Consider the following 21,142-nt stretch of genomic DNA (forward strand, 5'->3'; position numbering starts at 1 on the left):
ATGTCTCACTCCAGCCAGAACACTCGCAGCGGCGCCCTCACCAGGAGTACCCGGGACGACACGACCATGACCCGGACGCGGCGCACCTACTCGCCCTCCTCCCGCTCCCGCTCCTCCTCGGCGGGTCCCCGCGGCAGCCACCACCACCGCCGGCCCAGCATCAAGACCGCCGCCGTCTTCATCGCCGCCGTGGCCGTCGCCTCGCTCTGCGTCCACAAGCTCTGGCCGCGCGGCACTTCGCACTCCAAGAAACAGGACTGGGACCAATCGCTCACGCCGCCGGGCCGCCGCTCGCGCAGGCGCAACGCCATCCGCGACCGCCATAACGGCTACCTCGACTACGACGACCACAACGTATTCGACCGCAACGACTACTACCGCCCCCACGACAACGTGGCCAGGGGTGCCTTGCCCAGGGGCAGGGGGGAGTCCTACTACCCGCCCCGCGTCCGTGGCGGCGACGGGCGGTCGAGGGGCTACGGCAGCGACAGCGACGGGGACTCGTACTACTCCGACGACTACTTGCCATCCCCGAGCGAGCGCTTCTCGGGTAGGCGGGGGACGATCGAAGGGGGAGCGGACCGGCGGGGCCGGTCACGCGGGTTTGGCGGCGCAGACGAGGAGAACGAGGTCGTTCGGTACGAGAAGCAGTCCAACAGGTCGGAGGCGGACAGGAGTCGTTTCGAGGAGGAGCGCCCGGAGCGGCCGCGGTACAACGAAGCTGTGGAAGATTGGAGCCGGCGAGGGGGTCAACGGTATCCTTCTCCGTCCGAGGAGCGGGGTTACCGTGGCGAGCCCGACTATGTCGATCGCAGGTCTCGGCGAAGGTCCGATTACTAGGCACTCCAAAAGATGTGGATGTTGACATAAGCGAACAAACAAACACCCATTTCTAAACATGGTATATTTTACTCTTCATCGTGTTTTGTTCAGAGCATGCTACCTAGCTGTGTTACTTTGAAGACAGATGTCCAGCCAGGTCTTATGCCATTTCGTAAACTCCCTTACCAAATCCTCCGTTCAGTTACGCTGTTCTTCAACTCCTCCCGAATGCTGCCGTTTTCTATCATGTCATCTATTCTGCGCTCGTAACTGGCGCCGTCGTTTCTTTGCCATCTTCAACTGCGTTCACAAGACCTGACGCCGGACCTAACGCCGGACCCGACGCCGGGATCATGAGGCTCATTTCTTTGTCCACGGCCGCTTGCCAGCCTTCGCCTCCGGTTCTCATGACCAGCGGCGTGCTCAGCTCGGCCAAGAAATAGTTCTCATTGCGCGTGCTGCTCCGCGCAACACCTTCCAGGGCCGAGTACGCAGCGCGAGTACTTCGCATTCGCTTACCCGGCCTACCCCCTTCGCTGAGCAGGCCGCCCCGTTGCATGCGGTCCTGCATCAGACGGTGATCGTAGCCGATGATGCCGCGGACATAAGGCGCCACCTCGAGGGTGATCATCCGCATGGTACGATCAAAGACTGACGGCTCAAGGCTGGTGGCCATTGTAGCCAACGCCTTCTCCGAGACAGCGATTGGGTCAAAAGCAAATGCCATGTCGTACCGGTCGATAACCGCGTCGCGGGTGGGATTGACAAAATACTGCCTCATTCGGCGGATCGCGCTGTCTTCCTGGAGGTAGTCCAATTTGGCTGGAATGTTGTTCAGGAGAGACGCAGTCCGAAGAACCTGTCGAGCTCCAGATTTCAGACTGGTGGCCAACGCCTTGGCTGTGCAAGTGTAGGTCGTAAGAGGCGGAGCCTCCAGCAGACGGCGACCGACTGTGAAGTCGTCGCGCGCCTTGATCGGAATATCTGGTTGCGTGGCATCGAGTGGTTCCTAGAGCCGCATTAGCCGATCCATCATCTCCTATTGAGCGTTCACCCAGTGACTTACCTGGAATTTGAGCCCAAGTTCGCCGCCAGAGCAGAGGTCCGCCGCGCTCATGAGATCCGAGAACTCGGAAAACACTTCCAGCGCCGCGACTCTGTCCCCAGCTGAGGACGTTGCTACATTGTCTGCCCATGACACCATATCGAGGGACTCGTGCCAGTTGCCCAGATCCAATTCCAGACCCTGCCAGCATTGGTTCATCAACTCTTCTTCAGCGGCGCGAGGGCTTGAGACGATTGCTGGATCGCGGCTGATCCACCCCATGCCCTCCAGATATGTCCCTTCACTGACCACCCGTACGACATCACCATTCTCGTCCGTGTCGCATCCCTTTGGCCATCTTGGGTAGAACCAGTCAAAGCCGCCGCGACGGTCGCCAACTCCAAGCTGACACCAATAGTTGAGTTCCGTCAGGGACGCCCGGAGATCGTAACCCCTCGATTCGTACAACGCACTCACAGCTGCTCGACGGAGAGCATGGCCTTCGTTGGCAGCGACTAGGAGGAGGGTATCAACTGCCAGGGCCTCGGGTGGCGGTGTAAATCGGAGAATTCCATACAAGACGAGGTTGTGGAATGGCACCAATGTCTCGTCGGTGCAAGTCATGACAAACGGCCTCTTGGACTGAGCAATCAAGCTCACGATGGTCGCCCAGAACTGCTTGTCCTCTTCATAAAGAACGTCGACTTCTTCGAGAAGAATCAGCGACTGCTTCTGATCTTGTGGCTTTGCCCTTGCAGACTTTACTGCCGCGGTTGGTTGCTCCGTCACTTCAGGCTGGGCTGTAGCTTGGGGCTTGCTCGCCGGCTTGAGCTTGAAGAACGATGTCATGGTCCCTTGCTTGCCGGATTTGATGTCGTTCGCTGTGCCGTCGTCAGCGTTGTCTCCAACGTCAGCCTGGCCGCTCTGACGATGCCGTTGAACAAGATGGTTTTGTGTCATGTCTCCGACCTTCTCCATGACATCCTTGCCGTTGCGGCGACTGCTGGCGTTGATTTCGAAAATCTCGAAGCCGAGCTCCTTTGCAACGGCGTACACCGCCGCCGTCTTGCCACAGCCGTGAGGTCCACTGAGAACTACTGCGTTGGTGAGCCGGCTCGCATCCTTTCCAATGTCCCTGCGAACCACGGTTTTCTTCGTACTGCCGTGAATAGGCGTCGGCAGCCAGTCATCCTCATCGTCAGAAGCAGCGGGCAGAAACTCGGCTTCGTCGCCACTTGAGACGACGAACCCATCCAGCTTGTTGCGCTTCCTCTTCTTTTTCGTCGCAGAGCCAGGTTTGGACCCCGACTTATGGTCTGCGATTGGACCGCCAGTATCAATGGACTGAACCTTGAGACTCTGTAACCACTCCTTCAACAACAAGCCTTCCTGGCCGCTCTGAAGAAGCTCGTCTGCGCAGACCGGCGCGTACTTCTGGGCCCAGGGAAGCTCCTCGCATTGGGATCTATCATGAGCTGATAGGTTGGTTTCGAGCAAGTTGTACAAACGGGTAACTGCCGGATGAGGCTTGCGGGTGGATGCCGTGAGCAGTTCATCATCACTATCCTGGCTCGAGATGAGCGGCAGGGGAGTCCGCAGTTCAGGCCTGATTCTCTGTCGGAGCTTGCGGCCACTTTCAAAGTGCTTTTCGGGAAGGCGGAGCTCGGAAGGTGGAGGCGGCACATAGTCGTCAGTGGTCTCTTGGATTGACTTAGCGAGGGAAAGGGTGTCTAAGGACTTGGCGATTTGGTCTACGACAGATTCACCCGGGAAGACGTTTGTTGTTTGCCCCTTTGACTTCCTAGATGCGAAACCGGCTTGTTGCCTTGCTGACAGGCATTCTTCGCCGGGCGACAAACCCCTAACGTGTGCAGTTCCCTGGGCTGGCCACGCCGGGTGACATGCTCCTGGAACTCTGAGTCCCATAGACCGGACGCCGAATTGCGGCAGTTGAACGTTGCCAGCCTTCAGGGCCGACCTTTGCTTTTTGGGGGAGCAAGGTGTTGAAGAGAAGATAGTGGCCCGAGGTTGTTTCAGAGCGGCAGAAGGCGCGTCTGCTGACTTGATAACCGCCTTCGACTTGCCGAGAAACAGAGGATGCGTGATGTTCGGCTTCGATTTGTCTTGATCTGCCTTGGGGGCTTTGGCACGAGACTTTCGAGGTGTAGTGTTTACCGGGCCTGTCTTGACCTGCGGGTGAGAGGCAAGAATCTGGTCGATCTTGGAGCCTATTCGTTCGCGCGCCTCCTGGTTGGGCCCATACTTCATTGTTACAATGCGCGATGGCTTGGCCGGCGATTTGGAAGACTTTGCGGTTTTCGTCGTCTCTGCAGAGCCCGGCTTCGGCTTCGGCGGTGATCCAATAGTACCGGTCTTGGGATTGAACTTCAACACCTTCGTAGGCTTTGGCGGTTCGGCCTTTCCAGCATTCTGAGCAATGTTTTGTGCTGTGTTTGAAGGTCCCTCGGGATTTAGTCCCGAGGCTGTCGCCTGAGTCTGTGGCAGATCAACCGCCCCATCGGCAGACGATGGCGCAGGGAGAGTTGTAGGTGGAGTTCCGGTGACAGGCGCGCCGTTGGTTTGAGAGAAGTGGTTGGCGATCGCAACCGTCGGAGCGGGCTGCTTCTTCCTGGGTCGTCCTCTCTTCTTCCCAGAGCTCGGAGGGTTGCCAGCCCCTGTCTTCTGCCTCTTGCGGCCGTGTTCATCCTCGCCAATGTCCGACGATGGCGGTTCAGCGTCGTTTGACGGCTGCTGGGGTGCGCGAGTCTGCTTCCGTGACGATGTCGCTTCGTTGTTCGAGATGTGTTGGTCAGGAATTTGAGGCTGGTCGTCCACAGCTAAATCGGGCTTCAGAGGTTCGGTAATCTTCCCTGGGACGAAGAATGGATGGAGCTTCTGGTCAGAGACGTCCAGTCCTTCTGGAGCCATGTTGGCTACCAAAAGGGTTCCCATGGGACTAGGGAATGCTGCAATTGGGAGTAGTCCTCAGCATATGTCGAAGAAAAAGAGCGTTAGGCGTACAGCGAGCGAGGGAGATACAAAGAGAATCGTGGCTGTGTGAGGTGTTCGACATTGGGTTGGGACTTACGCTGGAGCCGCGGCACACCTTCAGAAGACGTCAGAGGGCATGCGACCGGATGGATGTTGCGAGATGAGATGCGTAGGAAATGTTACAAAGAGTGGAAATGCCGTCTTCAACGCCGACTATGCTTGAAATAACAAGGGCAAAGAACGAGCCCTTCTAACCCAGGTGGCCAACATTAAAGTAAGGTACAGACAGACGGGTAAGCTTGGAAATGTTGTCGAGGTGGGCGGGTAAAGAATTACAGGTACCACCGCCAGTCGCGGTCCAAACCGCGTCCAAGTCACTGGGGTCGACAGCGCGTACCGCGACGTCCATTAACCCCCCTTCACCGCATTGGGTACGTTACCAGCCATAGCCCACCCACACGTCTCGGTTCTGCAGGCTACAAGTCACTTTTCAGCCACACCTCCAGCACCAAGGACCAGTACCCACACCGGATGGGTCCCGTATACCTTATCGATAGCAGCGGTCGGAAGGTGATTTAATCCGAAGAAGGGATTGAACTGATCGATGCACTGTCCATCGTTGACAAATTCTGCCATGCGTGACAGTGCGAATTAACTTTCGCGCAGCAGCAGCGCACCCCACTACGGCAGAGTCCTCCCAACTTTTTTTTCTCTCGAGATCGAAGCCATCACTTACACTGTCGGGTTTTCGAGCTTAAACAAGAGCCATTGCAGTTGCACCCAGCCCCAGGCACTGCTAACAACCCGTCCGAATCGCCGCCATAGTCCGAAACTTCGCGACAATTCAAAAATGGCTCCCACTTTCCGCATCCACCGTCCAGACGTCCTGGCTTCTTTGCCGCGTCCGCTCGACCATACAAAGGGCCAGTACCACATCGGAGAGGTCTACACACAGAAGCCCGGCTCGAAGAAGAGGAAGAGGCTGGAGGTCGTCGTCGGCGTCGACGGCGAAGCGGCAAACATTTACCATGTCAGTCCCCGCATCGTTCGAAACCCATCACAGCCTCATACTAACCTCCCCAGGTCCCTTCCTCTGGCCTGCGGACGTCCTACCCGATCCCACCTCAAGAGTCCTTTACTTGCGCGCCGCACTCGATCCGATACCAGGGAGCCGACGCCAGTGGCAGTGGTCGCAACAACTACACATACCTGTCGACGCAAGACTCGACCGGCGCAAAGGTCACCCTCTGCCGCGATGTTATCGACGTGACCGGCAAGACAAACTCGACCAGCGTATCCCAGCGAGTGCGCCATAAGTCTCCGATTACCTACCTCTTCACTTCGTCCGCCGTTGATACGACCGTTGTGAGCGACAGCCCGCAAGCCGAGAGAGGCGACGTGCTTGGTCTCTGCAGGGACGGCCAGGTTCTGTGTTTGGACGGGGAGGCCTTGGAGCAGAAGTGGAGCGCATCCTCCTACAGCCTGTGCAAAGATCTGCTCCCATCGACCGTCTCCAAGTACGAGGTCGAGTTTTCTCTGCATGCCGCGGCGTCAGAAATCCTGAATGGACTGTTCCAGGGCAGGCAAGACGCCTTTGGCTCTTTTGGGCGCCTGATAGACCCCAAGACCTTCAACCCGGACGTGCTCACCATCGTTGTCCGTACCAACACCGAAGACACGACATCGAGGTTCCTCATCATTCTCGGCGTCCTGCCCACCGTCGCTTCCCAGCCGCTGGTCCAGCTCCACGTCACGCCCCTGCCTTCTCAGGATGACATCGCGACCGAGTCAGCCGCATACCAGCTTCACACCCAGTCCGGAAAGCTCCTCCAGCTGTGTGGTCCTGTTCTCCGAACCTACGATCTCACGAGTGCTGTGCCCAAGCTGCAGGGTCGCCTCCCCCTCCCGGAACTCACTTCGTTCCTCCAGCTGTCAGAACACTCGGTCCTCTGTCTGTCCAACAACTTCGCCAGCATGCTGAATCCCACCTTCCACTCGGTCCAGGCTTCGACGGCGATCGAGCTTCCCGAGAGCACCGAGCAGCAGAAGCCAACTCTGATCACCTTCCTATCCAAGTTGGACATGGCAGTCGCGGTGGTCGGAAACACTCTGGTATCCATCCAGATCGAGCGCCCCAAGTCTCACGGCAAGGAGGGTCTCCTCATCGACTCGATAGGGAAGGGCCTGCCGAGATCGGATCGCGTTCCGGCAAGCTTGCCCAAGACCGGAAACACGACGTTCGAAACCTACCTCCCAGGGACTCTTTCGGACGAATACGTCAAGGAATCTTTGGCAGACGTAGAGAAGGCGGACGGGTACCTCCTGGCCCAGGACTGGAAGGCCTTTGAAGGTCTCTTGGCACAACGGTTCGGGGTTGCCATCGACCAAGAGGCCGAGGTGACCGGGGTACAGACGCCTGACTGGAAGTGGCTGGAGCGCTCAGACAAGTATCCCGCCGTCGACCGCCGGTGGGTCCTGTACGCCATCAGCAGAGTCTTCTCGATGGATGTCCAGGCCGCAGAGGGGGGTCTCCTCCGCTGCATGCTTCCCGCGAGCAACGTCATGATCTACCTCATTGCCGCTGGCCACCTCACCAACGCCAACATGTCGGCGGCCTTCAAGAATGAGCTGATCGAGGCGGCGTCCAAGGAGTCCATCATCGACAAGCTCGTCCAGCGGCTCGTCGACATGGACCCCGCCCTGGAGCTACTCCTGAACTACGTCTCGGCGACCAAGCTCGGCGAGAAGGAACTGCTTCTGGTCATCCGCATCATCATGCGCAGCCTCGACCAACAATCCAGGCTCCTGCCTCCGGCACCGACGGAGACGAAGGAGGAAGAGTACGTGGCGATGGAGATCGACCTCCTTGAGAAAGAGCTCGAGCTGGCCGAGTATCACCTGGGCGACGACTCGAATCTCCGCGCACGAGCCCTGACGACAGCCTTTGAGAAGCTCTCCAACTACTCCTCAGTCGCCACGGTACGGGCCCTCCGCGAGACCTTCAGCCCGACAGAGGTCCTGTCGCTCATTCACCTGCTGCGAGTCCAGCTGATTGGCAGTGCCTGGACATCAAGATACGTCGACACGACAAACTTTGACAAGGACGAGGCGGCGAGGGCACCGCCAGACGGCGCCATCTCGCTCATCGCGGAACTGCTGTCCCGATGCATTGATTCCGTGGGCCCCAGTGGGTGGCTTACAAATGGCACTTCGTCCTCGGGCGACCGTGCAGACGCGGCCGATTTTATTACGGCATTGAAGCTCGAGGTCAGCGCCGCGTTGGAGGGCCTGAACGAGGCCGTCTACCTGGACGGCATCGTCGGCGAGGCGGTCCAGTACGGCAGGGCAGTTAGGGCTGGCGTCAAGACGGGTCCGTCCGGGCGTGCTCAGGTCCTCGCTAAGCCGGTGTCGCTCGACGTCGAGAGCTCGCCTCATCTGCCTCTGGGGCTTGTGTCCAAGCAGAACGTGTCCAACATCAAGATTGTCTCGGGTGGCGAGGTGCTCGAGAGGAGCTCGCGTGAGAAGGGACACCTGCTGAGTCAGAAGGTCAAGGCGTATTCTCTGGAAAAGATTTCAATTTGAGCCGCATGTCAGACGGCGAGATGTATCAAGGAAGCCGCTCACACCCATTACATGTGAGATACGTGTTCTGGAGTCAAGGCTGAACGTAGTAGGGGTTGATCTGGGGCAGTGGAGAGGATGCCCTATGAACCGTAAAGGGGATAAACGAAAGTTGAAAAGGAAAAATAGATGGATGTCAGGAGACTAGTCAGCAGCCCTGAAAAGATACCAAACGAACGGATACCGAAGCGTGCATTTGTCCCTCTTGGTCGCCGTAGCCGGGAGAAGCAAGCGAAAGGTGACTTGCAACTCGACTGAGTAACCGGTGACTGAGAGAACTTCAGCACCACACCACCCATGGCTAGCACAATGAAGGTTTGCATTGACCGAAGCAAGAAACCATCGACAGAGTTCACAACTAGCCCAGCTGACATGGAGCTGGTCCGCCCGGCAGGGCTGGGCGGGTGAAGGGAACACCGGACGAATCGGAACCCCTAAACTCTACCGTCGGTGTAACGTGGAAAGCATCGAGAAGCACAAACTGGGAAGATTTCCAGGGCGAACCTCACATCTACAACGTTGTCGGGGGTACCTTCTGGGGGCCTGGAAGACCATCTCCGGCCGCTGGGTCCCAGAGCTGCATGAGAATGTACAGTCAGCTGTATCAAGCAGCTCAGGCCCCGGTACTCGGGTTTCTTCGGCCATCCATTGTCGATCCAGGAGAGGAGCATAGCTTCGGATGTGATTAACCAAGCTGGTATATGTCACCAGGCTGCAACTACCCCAACTCTTGGCTCGCCAATAATGTGAGCATCGACAACCAGAGAGAGAGAGAGAGGGTGTGTGTGTGTGTGTGTGTGTGCGTGATAGTCCCGACGGAGGGCAGATGCAGGAGAGGGCCCGAGCCCTCTTGTCCGTCTTGCGTTTCGAAAAGATGCTGGAAGATGCAGAGTCCCGTCCTAAGTACCAGTCCACTCACTGGACGGGTTGCTGCCTGGCCAGTGGGTGAAGACCGAGAGACTGAAGTTGAGATGCCGAGGGAAATCTGACAGCCTCACCTGTCTCACAGGCCTACTAACAAGCAACCCAGGGAGACATGGTGAGACGGGGAGACTATCGATTCCCCCGTCTTCCGAATGGAACCACACGGGTGCTAGGGTATGTGGTGGCTTTGCACATTCGGAGAGGGCTCTGCTGCTGAGGCTGCTGATGCTGCTGCTGCTGCTGCGAAGAAGCGTGGGGAAATCAATGTGGATGTGCGTACCGTTGGCAGTGGCACGACTGATTGGCGCTGATGATATCGATGGCTCTTCTCCAACGGTTAGCGCCGCATGAATGGGCTCTGCTGCGGACATCTCTACGACGCTCTGAATCCATCCATGCCCCCCCTCTTAGTCTAGCCATCGTGCTTGATATGTGGCTTGTCGGGCACTGCTGCATGGCCAGCGAAGAGCACCCATCAGTCTTCTGCCACCCGCCCACCTCGTCTCGAAGCAACAAAAAAAAAGAGGAGATTCTACGAGAAGGGCATCAAGAACCATGGACAGCAACGGCAACAGCTGCATAAGGCAGACAAGCAGCACGAGAAGCCAAGTTCTCGGGAAGACGCATGGTGGACGAGAAGGGGGGGTCAAGGTTGCGCAAAGCCCAGTCATGCGCAACAGAAAGAGACAAAAAGAGATCGGATCATTAAGATCATTGGGGGGAAGGATTTGTCGAAGATGCAGCGCAAAGTGCATTGTTTCGATACACGGTTTCTGCGCTCTTTGCAGCCGGTACGAGTCCGTTTCTTGATCGGCAATTTCCATTGATACCGCCGAGACATTTGTAAGCAGAGGTTCTGCGTTTCCGTCTTGCCGTCTCGAAGGCTCTTCTCTGTGTGTGTATCTCTTTGTCTCTGTATGTCTTTGCTCTTCATGTTTCTATATCGAGATGCAGCTGATGAAGAGGGTTCGAAACGGATGTCTTGGGCCACTGACTGAGCTCAAGTATCGCCCGTTTGGAGAACACTACATCACTGGCTTCCCAGACGGACCGTTGACGGACAAAACGGGGACAGAGCTTCTAGAAGGCCGTGTTCGTGTGTTAGCGTCTCCTCGTGTTCGAGTCTCGACTCGGAATGCGGCGGTTGACTGGTAGACAGAGACGCCCCCCTCTGGTCCACCGAGGCCAAGACGAACGAACGTGTGAAGCGATATGCAAAGCAGAACCCAAACATGCCCTTTTTTTTATTTTTCGCCTCCCCGTATTCCAATCGGCTCCAACGCGGAACCTGCAAGTTCTGTTCCGTATTCTGTGCAGCAAGTCCACCGCTATGTATCCACATTCGCTGGACCCTTTTCCCCTGCGGGTTCCTATGCCTATGCAGGATACGAATGGCTTACACAGTCACGCTACCTATGAAGTCGGACCGGGGGCAACGAAAGGGTCTTGGTTTCTTCCTTGCCGTTTCGGGAACCACCGAGAGACAAGTGAGTGAGTGGGTAAATGGGAGAGGGAGAGAGTGAGAGCAACACAGAGTGACAGAGTGATCAGAGAGAGTGATGGAAGAGCGAGAGCAGTAGTAGCGTCAGAGCGTTTTCGTGTACCCCATGTCCGCCTCGCTGTGTTCATGAAAGCTGCACAGCGTCAGCCGGGGAGGCAAGCAGGAATCCAGCGTTCTCCCGCGCTCAATCTCCGTTCGTAGTTTTGGGCGTGTTGTATGTTGCATCCCATGCTTCTTTCTGCCTTGTGCCTTGCCGCTGTACCATGCCGACCGCGAACGCCACTTCTGGGTCGCATTCTTCGCCGAGGCTTTGCGAGGGGCTCTCTCTGCATCTCTCTCTTGTCTCTCTCTCCTTTCTCGGAGAGGGGACTTCAAGGCGCAAGTCTCGATTCATCTAGGCCGGTGGCGCAGACGTCAACAGGGACACCCCAGCCATCTCGAGGAGCATCTCTCCCCCAGTCTATAGAGGAATGGTGACGATGCAAGAAACCAACTCGGGCCACATGGTTGGCTGAGGATACCACACTCATACTCTACTCGAGTGTATCCCTGTATCCGCACTCTGTACGGATACGCAGTGACTCTCTCGCCCCCCTGTCGTTAGCATGACGACAGTGGTGAAGTTGGGGTGAACCTCGAGATTGGCAACCAGCCTTACGGAGGAACAGCAGCACAAAGCATCTCCAAAACGCGCCGTGAGTTCCATCTCAGACCAATTTGTTTACGAGGCTTTCCATGCTCAATCAACTCGGCGAAACGCAGTGTTTCGTCGACAACTACACTATCTCCGACAGCTGAGAGGACGCAAACCTGGGGACGAATGGGCGCGGACGAGTATGATCTCCATTGAACGTTCCCCAGAGGCGAAAAACCAGCACCAAGGAACAATGTGTCGCGGGGGTGGAGGGGATGATGCATTCACCAGACCCGAGGCCAGCTGCCTGTTGCCCTCGTCTCCCGTTGTGCACTCTTGTACCGCCGCAGCAAATTCTGGTAGATGAGGTACGCAACTGACACAAGAGACATTTTACAGGAGGCAAAGACATGAGAGAGTAAGTAGGTAGCCTGGAGAGCAAAGGGCTGAAGTGAGAGGGAAAAGGGTCTTTGGTCCGTCCGCGAGACTAAGCTCAGCTGGGCAGGAAACGGTGTCGATCTCCGTCAAGGAGCTCACATCCCCCCCCTTGTCACTGTCACTGACCCCCGGACGGTATGATTTCATGGGTTTGGCGCGAATACGTCACCCGCAGCACCTGCAGGAGGAAGCTGGGAGAGCTTTTGCCTCTGTCGGTCTCAGTCTGCTTCAGTCTTGCACCTCGCAAGCTCTTACGTCCCACCAGTGACCACCACAACCACCACATCCACCACGTCCACCACGTCCACCACCACATCACAAGCCCCCTCGTGATGACCAGCTGGTTGACCTGTGTGTGGTGTGCCTCGACATCCTCCTGATGCCTGGCGTGTCTCTGCCCCTCTGCCCCCTCTCTCACACTCTCTCAGCCTCTCTGCCTTGGCCCCCCCTTCGCTTGACTTGACGTCTTCCTCGACATCCGGCTTGCCGTCACATACTGTCAGTCAGTCAGCTAGTCTACTCAGATGCTCGGTCCCCTTACCCTCTACGCCATCATCGTTTACAGATGGATGCAACGGATTGGACACGGCGCAGATCCGCAGCTTCTTGGAAACGGATACACTCTCACGCGCGAATACATCCATCCCCCCCCTCCCCCCCGGTCGAGCCATCTGTTAACCCCTTCTGCCTCGATCCTCGAGGCACGGTCGGTTTACACTGGACAGGTACATCGTCTCTGCCATTAGTCGACATCTCAAAGTCGACTGGTTCTCCAAGCGACCCCAGGGGCCCGAGTTGGAGTCATCCTCGGGTTGCAACCACATGATTTGCTGCCGCGTCCAAGGCGACGGGCTCAAGTAGAGTACACCGGCGAGGTACTACCTGTCCCTCCCTCCCCCCGAGCAACCCCTGGGCCCCCTTGACGATTGAAGTCACCGTCAGCCATTCGGTCCTGCATTCCATGACAATATCCGTACACTATCGCCGTGAGGACCACCGTTTCGGGTCACCACCTTGTTGCTTGTTAAGCATGTAACTAGGGACAAGCAAGGCCCTGTGTTTGCGGTCGACTACTATGTACCTCACTCCCTCTGTCCATCTCACTCGCTCTCACTCCCACTCTCACTGACACTCATAATCCCACTCGCTCGCTTCACCACCGTGTATTTGGTCTCCTTGAATGCCGACTCTTGGATCCCCCGGCCTTGCTTTGATCTGCCCTCACCGAACCTGAAGTTATTCTCGGACCTCACGTCGCACACTACAAACCACCCTCGCCCTTCTCGTTCTCTTCCTCGTGATCTTCCCTCTTCAAATCCTCCACTCGCGGACCAGCCTTTCCTTTTTCAATCCTCATCCTCCGTCACCTCGTCACCCACTTTCTCCCACTCACTCACACCACCCTGGTTAACTGGACCCTCGCAACCGCTCCTCTGATGCCACTGCTCGACTGCTGTTCCTGACCTTCATCACTTTCCCTGGTCTTAGCCCGCCCTCCCTATTGCGTATTTCCCGTCGATCACAACCCGACGCGGCGTTCGAGTAGAATTACACCGGCCACCGTCCCGCGAACGTGCAGGGCTTGGAAGGGGAACCCGTCTCTCTCCTCTCCCCATCTCATTGACACTTGCTTGCCCGTTATTACTACCACGACCGCCAGCAAGAACGTTGTATACAACTTCACCAGAGGACAAGTAGCTCGCGCACCAAGCGAGTCAACACCACCAGTACTGACCACAACCACCAACGGCCCCATCACTCCGCCGTGATGAGCAACGGCAACCCAGTCCCCAACCTCAGCGTCGTCGACGCCTTTGCGCGTGCCCTCTACCGCCGCGCAAAGACGTCCGGACCCGACTTTGCAGACGTATCGACCGTCGTCCGCCGCCTGCACACCGTCCTCAAGCACCTCAGGGTTGAGTCCGAGGATCCGGACTCGCTCCTCAACTCGGACGCGTCGTCCGTCTATGCGCGCCAGCTTGCGCCCCTCGTCGAGGACTGCGACTTCGCCCTTAAGCAGCTCGAGACCATACTCGAAAAGTATGGCGAGGCCACCCGCCTCGAGGAGCGCGAGCTGGACATGGTCGCCATGATCCGCACCAAGCTCGCGAACCAGAAGACTAACATCGACATGTTTCTCGATACGGTGCAGCTGCACAATCCCAGCAAGGCCCAACGTATCGTGGACGAGCAAGGGGGAAACTTGGATAACATCAAAGACAAGGTCGACGCCATCGCCGCGCGGTTGTTTGCGAGGAGAGACAGCGGCATCAGCGAGGACGACGAGGACCTGTGGCAGCAGTTCCGGACAGAGCTGGAAAAGGAGGGGTTCTCCAAGGACGTCTTGCGGAAGAACAAGGTACGGACGCGATCGTGGACAGGCGCCGTGAGCAAGTATCCGAACCGGAAACATGACTAACATGTCTTGGAACGCAGGAGGTCTTGCGTGCCTATATCCGCGAGCTGGAGGAATCAACTGGCAACGACGCCACGGCACCGCCCTCAGTCCGCGGCCTTCTCGCCCAGGAGCGCTCACACTCCAATCCGGCCATGGCCGTCACCCCGGCGTCCCTCCCACACCGAGACGGCCACGACACAGGAGAGACGTACGGCTCATACGATGAACGGTACGCGCCGGCAGCAGCAAGAGGCCAGCGGTCCGCACCCGCCATGCCGAACCAGTACAGCACTCTATCGATGTACGAGCGGGAGAACGATGCGGAGGACGACCACAACGACTCTCTGGCGCTCATCTCGACCCGCGACCTGATGGCCATGGACACGGTCAACAACGGCATGGAGAACCTTCGCCTCTCGGCCGCCGCGCAAAACTACAGCACGTCACCGTCCTCGGCGTCCCCCTCGACCCGTTACCTCCCACCAGACGTGGCCGCCGCCCGCGCAGCCGCCGACTTCTCCCCATCTTCCCCCAACAACAATAACAACTACAAAAACTTTGGTGTTTCACCGCGCTTCGTGCCCCCTATGCCATCTCATGTCGGCGGCGGAGGAGGCCCTCCCCCGTCGTCCTACGGCGCCTCCCCGCGGACATCCCAGACCCGAATCGCGCCGGATCGCTATGGCATGGGCATCCCCATGGAGGCCAAGTGGACACGCATCCGCCGCGCCCTCGTCTCCCCCGAGATTCTCGAGCGAGCCGGCGTCCGCTACGAAGCGCGTCCGGACTACGTCGCCGTCCTCGGCGTTCTCACCCGCGAGGAAATCACGAACTACGCCCGCCTCTCCGCCGAGGCCCGCGCGGCACGCTCCTCAAGGCGCCGCAACGGCGGTGCTGGAGGAGTAGAAGGAGGTGATGGTGGCGGTGGTGGCGGTAGTAACGCCGCGCCGACGAGCCACCCTTCCCCCAAGCGCCGCGGCGACTCGCCCGCCTCATCATCAGATGACCCCCTCTGGGACTCCTCCGACAACTCCTCCGACGGGAGCTACCCAGACGACGATCGGAAGGGCAACAAGACTTACTACATCGTCCCACCGCCGTCGTCCGACCGGGAGAAGGGCACATCCCCCGCCGCGACGGTCCAGCCGAAGCCGATCCTTAAGAACAAGAACGAGAACCACGTGCGCTTCGACCCGGAGCCGCACGAGCTCGACCCGAACGCCCTGCCCTCGTCGTCGCCGCGCTCCTACCGCGACGACCGCGACCCGAGGAGAAGACGGCCCCCTCGACGGGAGTACAGGGACCGGGACCGCGATCGGGACCGTGGCAGCAGAGACCGCGACGGGCACCACAGGGATCGCGAGCGCGAGCGCGAGCGAGACCGAGACCGCGACAGGAACAGAGACAGAGATATAGATCGGGACCGCGACCGCGACGGGTTCAGGGATCGCGACAGAGAGAGGGACAGAGATCGCGACAGGGACAGACACCGCGACCGCGACCACTATCCCGGCCGCCACCACCGCGAGCGTTCGGACCGCGACAGGCGCGACAAGAAGAAGGCCTGGGGCGAGACGCTGGGCGCCGTGGGCATCGGCGGCGCCGCGGCCAGTCTACTGAGTGTTCTGACCGAGGCTGCGTCCGTGTTGTAGGCCCCTCGCGCGCCGTCTTCCTCTCGGATGGCCACACCACTTGTACGATGAACCATGCGCTTTCTGTGTTGAATGGGACTTGCTCCCCCTCCTGTACCAAACTGTTAGCAGCGTTCTTTTTTGGGGGGGAAGGGGTTATCGTTTTTTTTTTGTTCAGACATACCCTTCACACCTCAGGGCTGCGCCCAAGGGGTACATTCAAATGCATCAACAGACCATCCATCATCGGAATACAGGACGTTCAACGACACGCTCGGGAGGGAAGGGAGGGGGGAAAAAGAGAAGAAACAAAAAAAAAGGCTCCCCCAAACCCAAAATTCAGACTCATGCTTGACTCCCTTTTTTTCTTTTTCCTTTGTCCTGTTAAGCTGTTTCGAGAAACGCATCATGATACCTTGTGCCAAGAGGGGAGGACTGTCGAGCTGTAAGAGACGAAGGTCAGGGGGGGAGGGAGATGTAGATGTACCAGATATATGATGAAATCAAAGATACCCAGATTGATGTTTTCTCGTCTGCTATAAACACATCTATCCATTGATATCCCGTAGCCCTCCATCCCACCTCCCTCCCCCCCTTGTCTTGACGTCGTCGTCCATGCGCTGTCATGCTGTACAACGCCATCCTTTCCTCGCTGGCCAACGCCCCCTTAGGGCGAATGAATGGTGAATGAATGATCCTGACGATACTCCGAGCGACTTGAACTCCCAAACGGTTCTATGCAAAATCCCAAACAACATGCGGGCCGCCATTAGAAAAAGACACCAACAACTCGGCGGCTACTTGCGCCGGAGCTGCCTGCCGGTGGCAGGCCTCGCTTCGTCACTAAAGTCGAAGCCCCCTATCGTCGTGATCTTCTTCTTGGTCGTCTGGCTACTGACAGCGGGGGGTTTGCCGTCCCCGCCGCGCATCTTGCTGATGATCTTGTCCCGGTGCTGCTGGGCACCAGGGTCCTGGTACTGGATCTGCGTCGACGGCGGCTGCTGATGTTCGGCGTCCTGCAGCGGCGGATAGTCGTCTGCCGTGCGGCCCATCGAGTCCATGCGCGACTCGGTGCTTCCACTAGATGCTGCCGACGCGTTGCTGATGGCCCTTCCGAATAGCCGTTTGCGAGGACGTCTTGACTGCTGGCCCGAGTTCTCTTCCTCGAGCACGCTTTCAGAGCTGCGTTTGAAGTCGATGAGGGATGCTAGCTTGGAAGTCAAGGCCTCCTTCTCGGCCGCCTTTTGAGCGTCTCTCTGCCTCTTCAACTCCTCCGCCTCCTCCGCCTCTTTCGGCCTCGTCTCGACTTGGTTTTCCTCGGCCGCCGGCACTGGGTTGACCTGGTCTTCGACAGGGGCTGGCTCCTCCCCGACGGGAGTAGGCGTCGGCCCCATGCTGTCGGCTACGCTCGTGGTTCTGACCAGCGTCCTGGGGGCTTTGGTCGTTGGCTCAGTGTGTGGCGCCTTATTCAGCGTGTTTGAAGTCATGTTTGATAGCGGCGGCGCCACGGTTCCTGCGCCGAAGCTGTCCATTTGGTGTGTTTTGGCAGTCTGGAATTGTAACGAGGCAGCCAAGTCCACCTTTGCGGACTCTCTCCCCGGCTCTGCAAAGGCCATGACCAAGCCCTCTGCTATAGCCGGCGCCGGCTTCTGTGTGTCCGAAGGCTTCTGGTAGTCATCGTCTTGGAAGGCGCTGGTGTCGATGCCTCCGGCAACAGTCGAGTGTCTGGCGGCTGGCCTCCTTGAGGCATGAGAGATAGGCTCCGATCGTGTCCTCTGAAAGGCCTGCTTCATTTCTTCCCTGGTATCCCTGGCTTTTGGCTTGGGCTGGAGCTCAGGAGCCTGTTTCAGCGATGGAAACATGTGTTCCTTCACCGGCACTTTGTAGCCCGTCGATATGCACTCCCATAGCCAGTCCGGGCTGACGATGGGGATGTCGTTGTCAAGGGCGAACTTGAGCTTCTCCTTTCTCGTATCTGTGAGGGTCCGGCACACTAGTACCGAAGTAGTTTCGTTGAGTCTCGCTGCGAACCTGGCACCAATCTGCCTGACAGCCTTTTCCACGTGGAGAAGGTCGATGCCGGAGAAGCCCGCCGTGCAAATGGACAGGTTGTCGAAGCCGGGGATGGGAAACAGGGGAAAGGGGCGGCCCAGGGCGTGGGTATCAGGATCGCACAAGGCTTTGTTATGCAAGCACCGCTCGACAAAGAACTCGGTCACTATCTGGATCTTGTCGGCGTGCGCGGGAGGAAGCTGGAAGTGTGTCGACGGCTGCGACTCTTGTGGTACGATGAGAAATCTACGACTCGGGGTGACCTCGTAGCCTTTGGAGACCATGCCCTCGAAAGTATCACATACTTGTCCGTCCAGGGAGACGATTGTCTCGGCCAGAATCTTTGATTTCCACGCCTCGAAACCGGCCATGAAAAAGTAACACGCCGAGAAGATGCCTGCGTCGGGGGCGGGCTGGACCATGCGGTCGTGGACGCCCGAGTCTTGGACCTCGATCTTGTCGGCTCTGTCACCGAGCGCGGAGGGCTCGCTGATGGTCTTGCTGCCGAGGATATCGCCCCAGAGCGTGTCTCTTTGGCTGCTGAGCTTCATGCTCGCCGTCTTCCTCAGCTTCCTCTGACCCCCCTCCACGACGCCCGACCTCGCCCTCTTGGCCGATAACACCCTCCGCGGGTTGGCCTTGTTCCACGCGCCCTGGCCTTGCTCCTCGGGGGGCATGGAGGGGTCGAAACACTGCTCATCCAAGATCATGCCGCGTTCGATGCTCTGTTCCAGCCATGCCAGCGATACGGTGCGGATGTTCCATGACCTGGCGGCCTTGTATTTCTTTCCTTCGGGTTTGGCGACGATCAAATGGGAGACTCGTTTCGTCAGATCGCCGGTGTAGGCGCCGCCGTTGGCCGTGATCTTTTCGATGATGCTTGCGCGCTGGTCGGCTGTGGTGTGTCAGTAAATGGATTGCAATGTGTGGAAACCTAAGAACACCAACTCACGATCGTCGAAGCCTGTCATACAAAGTAGCAAGGCTCCGCGCTTAGCTTCGGCAGGGTTCGTAGCATCGACGACATGGCCGCACGTCTCGAGTGGCTTCAACTGCCACTCTCGCTCCAGGGCGGCAAAGTCGATCTCTGCGTCCTCCATCCACAAATCTCCCACGACGTCAATCCACCTGGCGTCCATCGTCTTGACGTCGTTTCGTTCCTTGGCGACATGGCGGTACTTGGGCGTGTCGTAGTCGCCTACAACGAGATGGGTTACGTCGGGGGTCAGATCGTACTTGTGGATGCCGCCGAGCTCCTCTGTCCTTTTGGCAATCTGGGTCTGCGGAGCATGTCAGAGAAAATGGTCCATACAAAGAGCCACACGTGAAAAGAAGGCAGGACCTGGCAGAGGGATAGGGCCGAACGTATGTGCATCGCGATGACTTACTCGCTGGTCTGGCGGGATGCTGGTGCAACACACGACGACGGCCTTGAAAGGTTGCGCAGGATCAACCGGCGGCTCGCTTGAGTCCCGAGGGTGTAGAGATTCCATTTTATGGCATGTCGGTAGTTGTGTAATCGCAAGAGGCGTAGTGTGGGAACGATATGAAAGGGCAGAATGCTAGGGCTTGGTGTGGTGATAGTTCGAGGCGCTCTCGATGTTCTTTCAGGTGACGGGACGGCGGCGCGTCGAAGGAGAAAGTCGCGTCTGCTGCCTGCCGCAATCAATTAAACTGGTTGCCAGGTAGGTGTAGCGGTCATTGTGCGTGGTAGCTTAGTGACATTCAGCGTGTGATAGTCTTGCACTGTGCCACTCCAGGTTCAGCGCCTGCTATTGCAGCGCTAAAGTCGAGCTTTGCTACCGTGCTAGCGCAAAAATTCGCACCATTCCATGGGGCCTGGTAAGTGAGTGAGCGAGTGGGCGTGTAAGCCATGAGTGTTGAAACAGATTACGAATAGCTTTACAAAACGAAAAGCCTACAGATTTCTCACCGGAGCCATTAAATTACCAAGTACCGGCGGGTTGTATGGCAATTTTGTGCGAAACAAGATGCGAAAACTCTCCAAGGTGACATGCATCGTAAGTGTTAACCATCAAGATTAGAGACCCATAATCGGTGTAGCCTGGGTCAGCTGTAACAAGACAAATAAGCTTAAAGGCTTGTTGTACTGTTATGGTTCCTCCAGGCGGGTGTACTCAATAAGAGCCTGATGAAGACATTGCCTTAGGAAAGTGAGTGTAGGCATGGAAGTGAGCAAGAGGCTAGCTAGGGAACGTTGTAGGGACGGGATGGGACTGAGTGACTGCCTACTATCTAGCTAGGTAGCTACAGAACCTAAATAGCCTCTATCTAGGCAGGCACTCGGAGCCATAAAATGCCCCGCCATGATGGCTCCCGCTGCCGCTGCCGCCGCCGCTCTGTGGCTGTTATTACCCCACCATCCTGAGGTTCAGCCTTGCTCCCCTCCCAAAGCCTCTTTTCCACTCCACGCCTTCCCTTCCATTCGAACCAGTGCATCTTCTCACCTCCTACTTACTTCTCGGACGACAACCTACTCGTACGCTAAACATTGCGTCCGACATACGGCAAGCCCTGCGTAGTCGACCTAATCGCTCACGCCCACGTCCACGCCCACGCCCCCATTCACGACGACAGACATTACCGACGGCCCTTGCACCTTGGACTGCGACTCTCCCGACTTTCCCGCCCCCGTCGCAAATCGTTAACGAGACTCGACAGTGACCGATTGCGTCACGCGACCCCCTCCCCCCTCCTCAGGTCACCTCGGTCGCCGATTCTGAACAAACCCTTTCCAGCAGCGATACTGCGGGCCAGACTGAGGTGGAGCTTCTGCCGTCAAAATGCCTCCCTCGTCGACCTCCCAGAAGGCCATGACGACACAGTTCGTCCAGCTGACTGGCGCCAGCGATCGAACTGCGCAACGGGTATGTCTGAACCGAAGAACATTCAAATCGGTGCCTCCTCCGGTCGTCTTGCAGCTCTGCTCCCTGCTTCCGCTTGCCCTCTTGATCTTGCCCTCCCTTGTCGTCCTGCCCGAATGGTCCTGTCGTGGGATCCATGTCGCTGGGAGGACGAAGAAACATTCAGGCCTGTTGTGTCTCACTACCCGGTGTTGCGCTGC

General features: G+C 57.8%; 5 protein-coding genes across 5 annotated transcripts; 3 read left to right on the top strand and 2 right to left on the bottom strand.

Moving 5' to 3' along the window:
• On the top strand, positions 1-840 carry CH63R_01861 (uncharacterized protein; the record flags this gene model as incomplete). Its single annotated transcript, XM_018296836.1, has 1 exon — positions 1-840. One exon carries the CDS (start codon positions 1-3, stop codon positions 838-840), a length of 840 nt encoding a protein of 279 aa, XP_018161652.1.
• A 235-nt stretch (positions 841-1,075) lies between these two features.
• On the bottom strand, positions 1,076-4,819 carry CH63R_01862 (ATPase; the record flags this gene model as incomplete). Its single annotated transcript, XM_018296837.1, has 2 exons — positions 1,076-1,831; positions 1,889-4,819. 2 exons carry the CDS (start codon positions 4,817-4,819, stop codon positions 1,076-1,078), a joined length of 3,687 nt encoding a protein of 1,228 aa, XP_018161653.1.
• An 889-nt stretch (positions 4,820-5,708) lies between these two features.
• CH63R_01863 (uncharacterized protein) lies at positions 5,709-8,440 on the top strand (the record flags this gene model as incomplete). Its single annotated transcript, XM_018296838.1, has 2 exons — positions 5,709-5,888; positions 5,942-8,440. The coding sequence occupies 2 exons, from the start codon at positions 5,709-5,711 to the stop codon at positions 8,438-8,440; spliced, it is 2,679 nt and encodes an 892-aa protein (XP_018161654.1).
• Positions 8,441-13,744: 5,304 nt separating this feature from the next.
• On the top strand, positions 13,745-16,026 carry CH63R_01864 (Heterokaryon incompatibility protein; the record flags this gene model as incomplete). Its single annotated transcript, XM_018296839.1, has 2 exons — positions 13,745-14,335; positions 14,413-16,026. The coding sequence occupies 2 exons, from the start codon at positions 13,745-13,747 to the stop codon at positions 16,024-16,026; spliced, it is 2,205 nt and encodes a 734-aa protein (XP_018161655.1).
• A 776-nt stretch (positions 16,027-16,802) lies between these two features.
• Positions 16,803-19,550, bottom strand: CH63R_01865 (BRCA1 C Terminus domain-containing protein; the record flags this gene model as incomplete). Its single annotated transcript, XM_018296840.1, has 3 exons — positions 16,803-18,952; positions 19,010-19,337; positions 19,446-19,550. 3 exons carry the CDS (start codon positions 19,548-19,550, stop codon positions 16,803-16,805), a joined length of 2,583 nt encoding a protein of 860 aa, XP_018161656.1.
• Between the last annotated feature and the right edge of the window lie 1,592 nt (positions 19,551-21,142).

Source organism: Colletotrichum higginsianum, chromosome 2 (assembly GCF_001672515.1).
Source record: "Colletotrichum higginsianum IMI 349063 chromosome 2, whole genome shotgun sequence".
In the NCBI taxonomy this organism is placed as follows: domain Eukaryota; kingdom Fungi; phylum Ascomycota; class Sordariomycetes; order Glomerellales; family Glomerellaceae; genus Colletotrichum; species Colletotrichum higginsianum.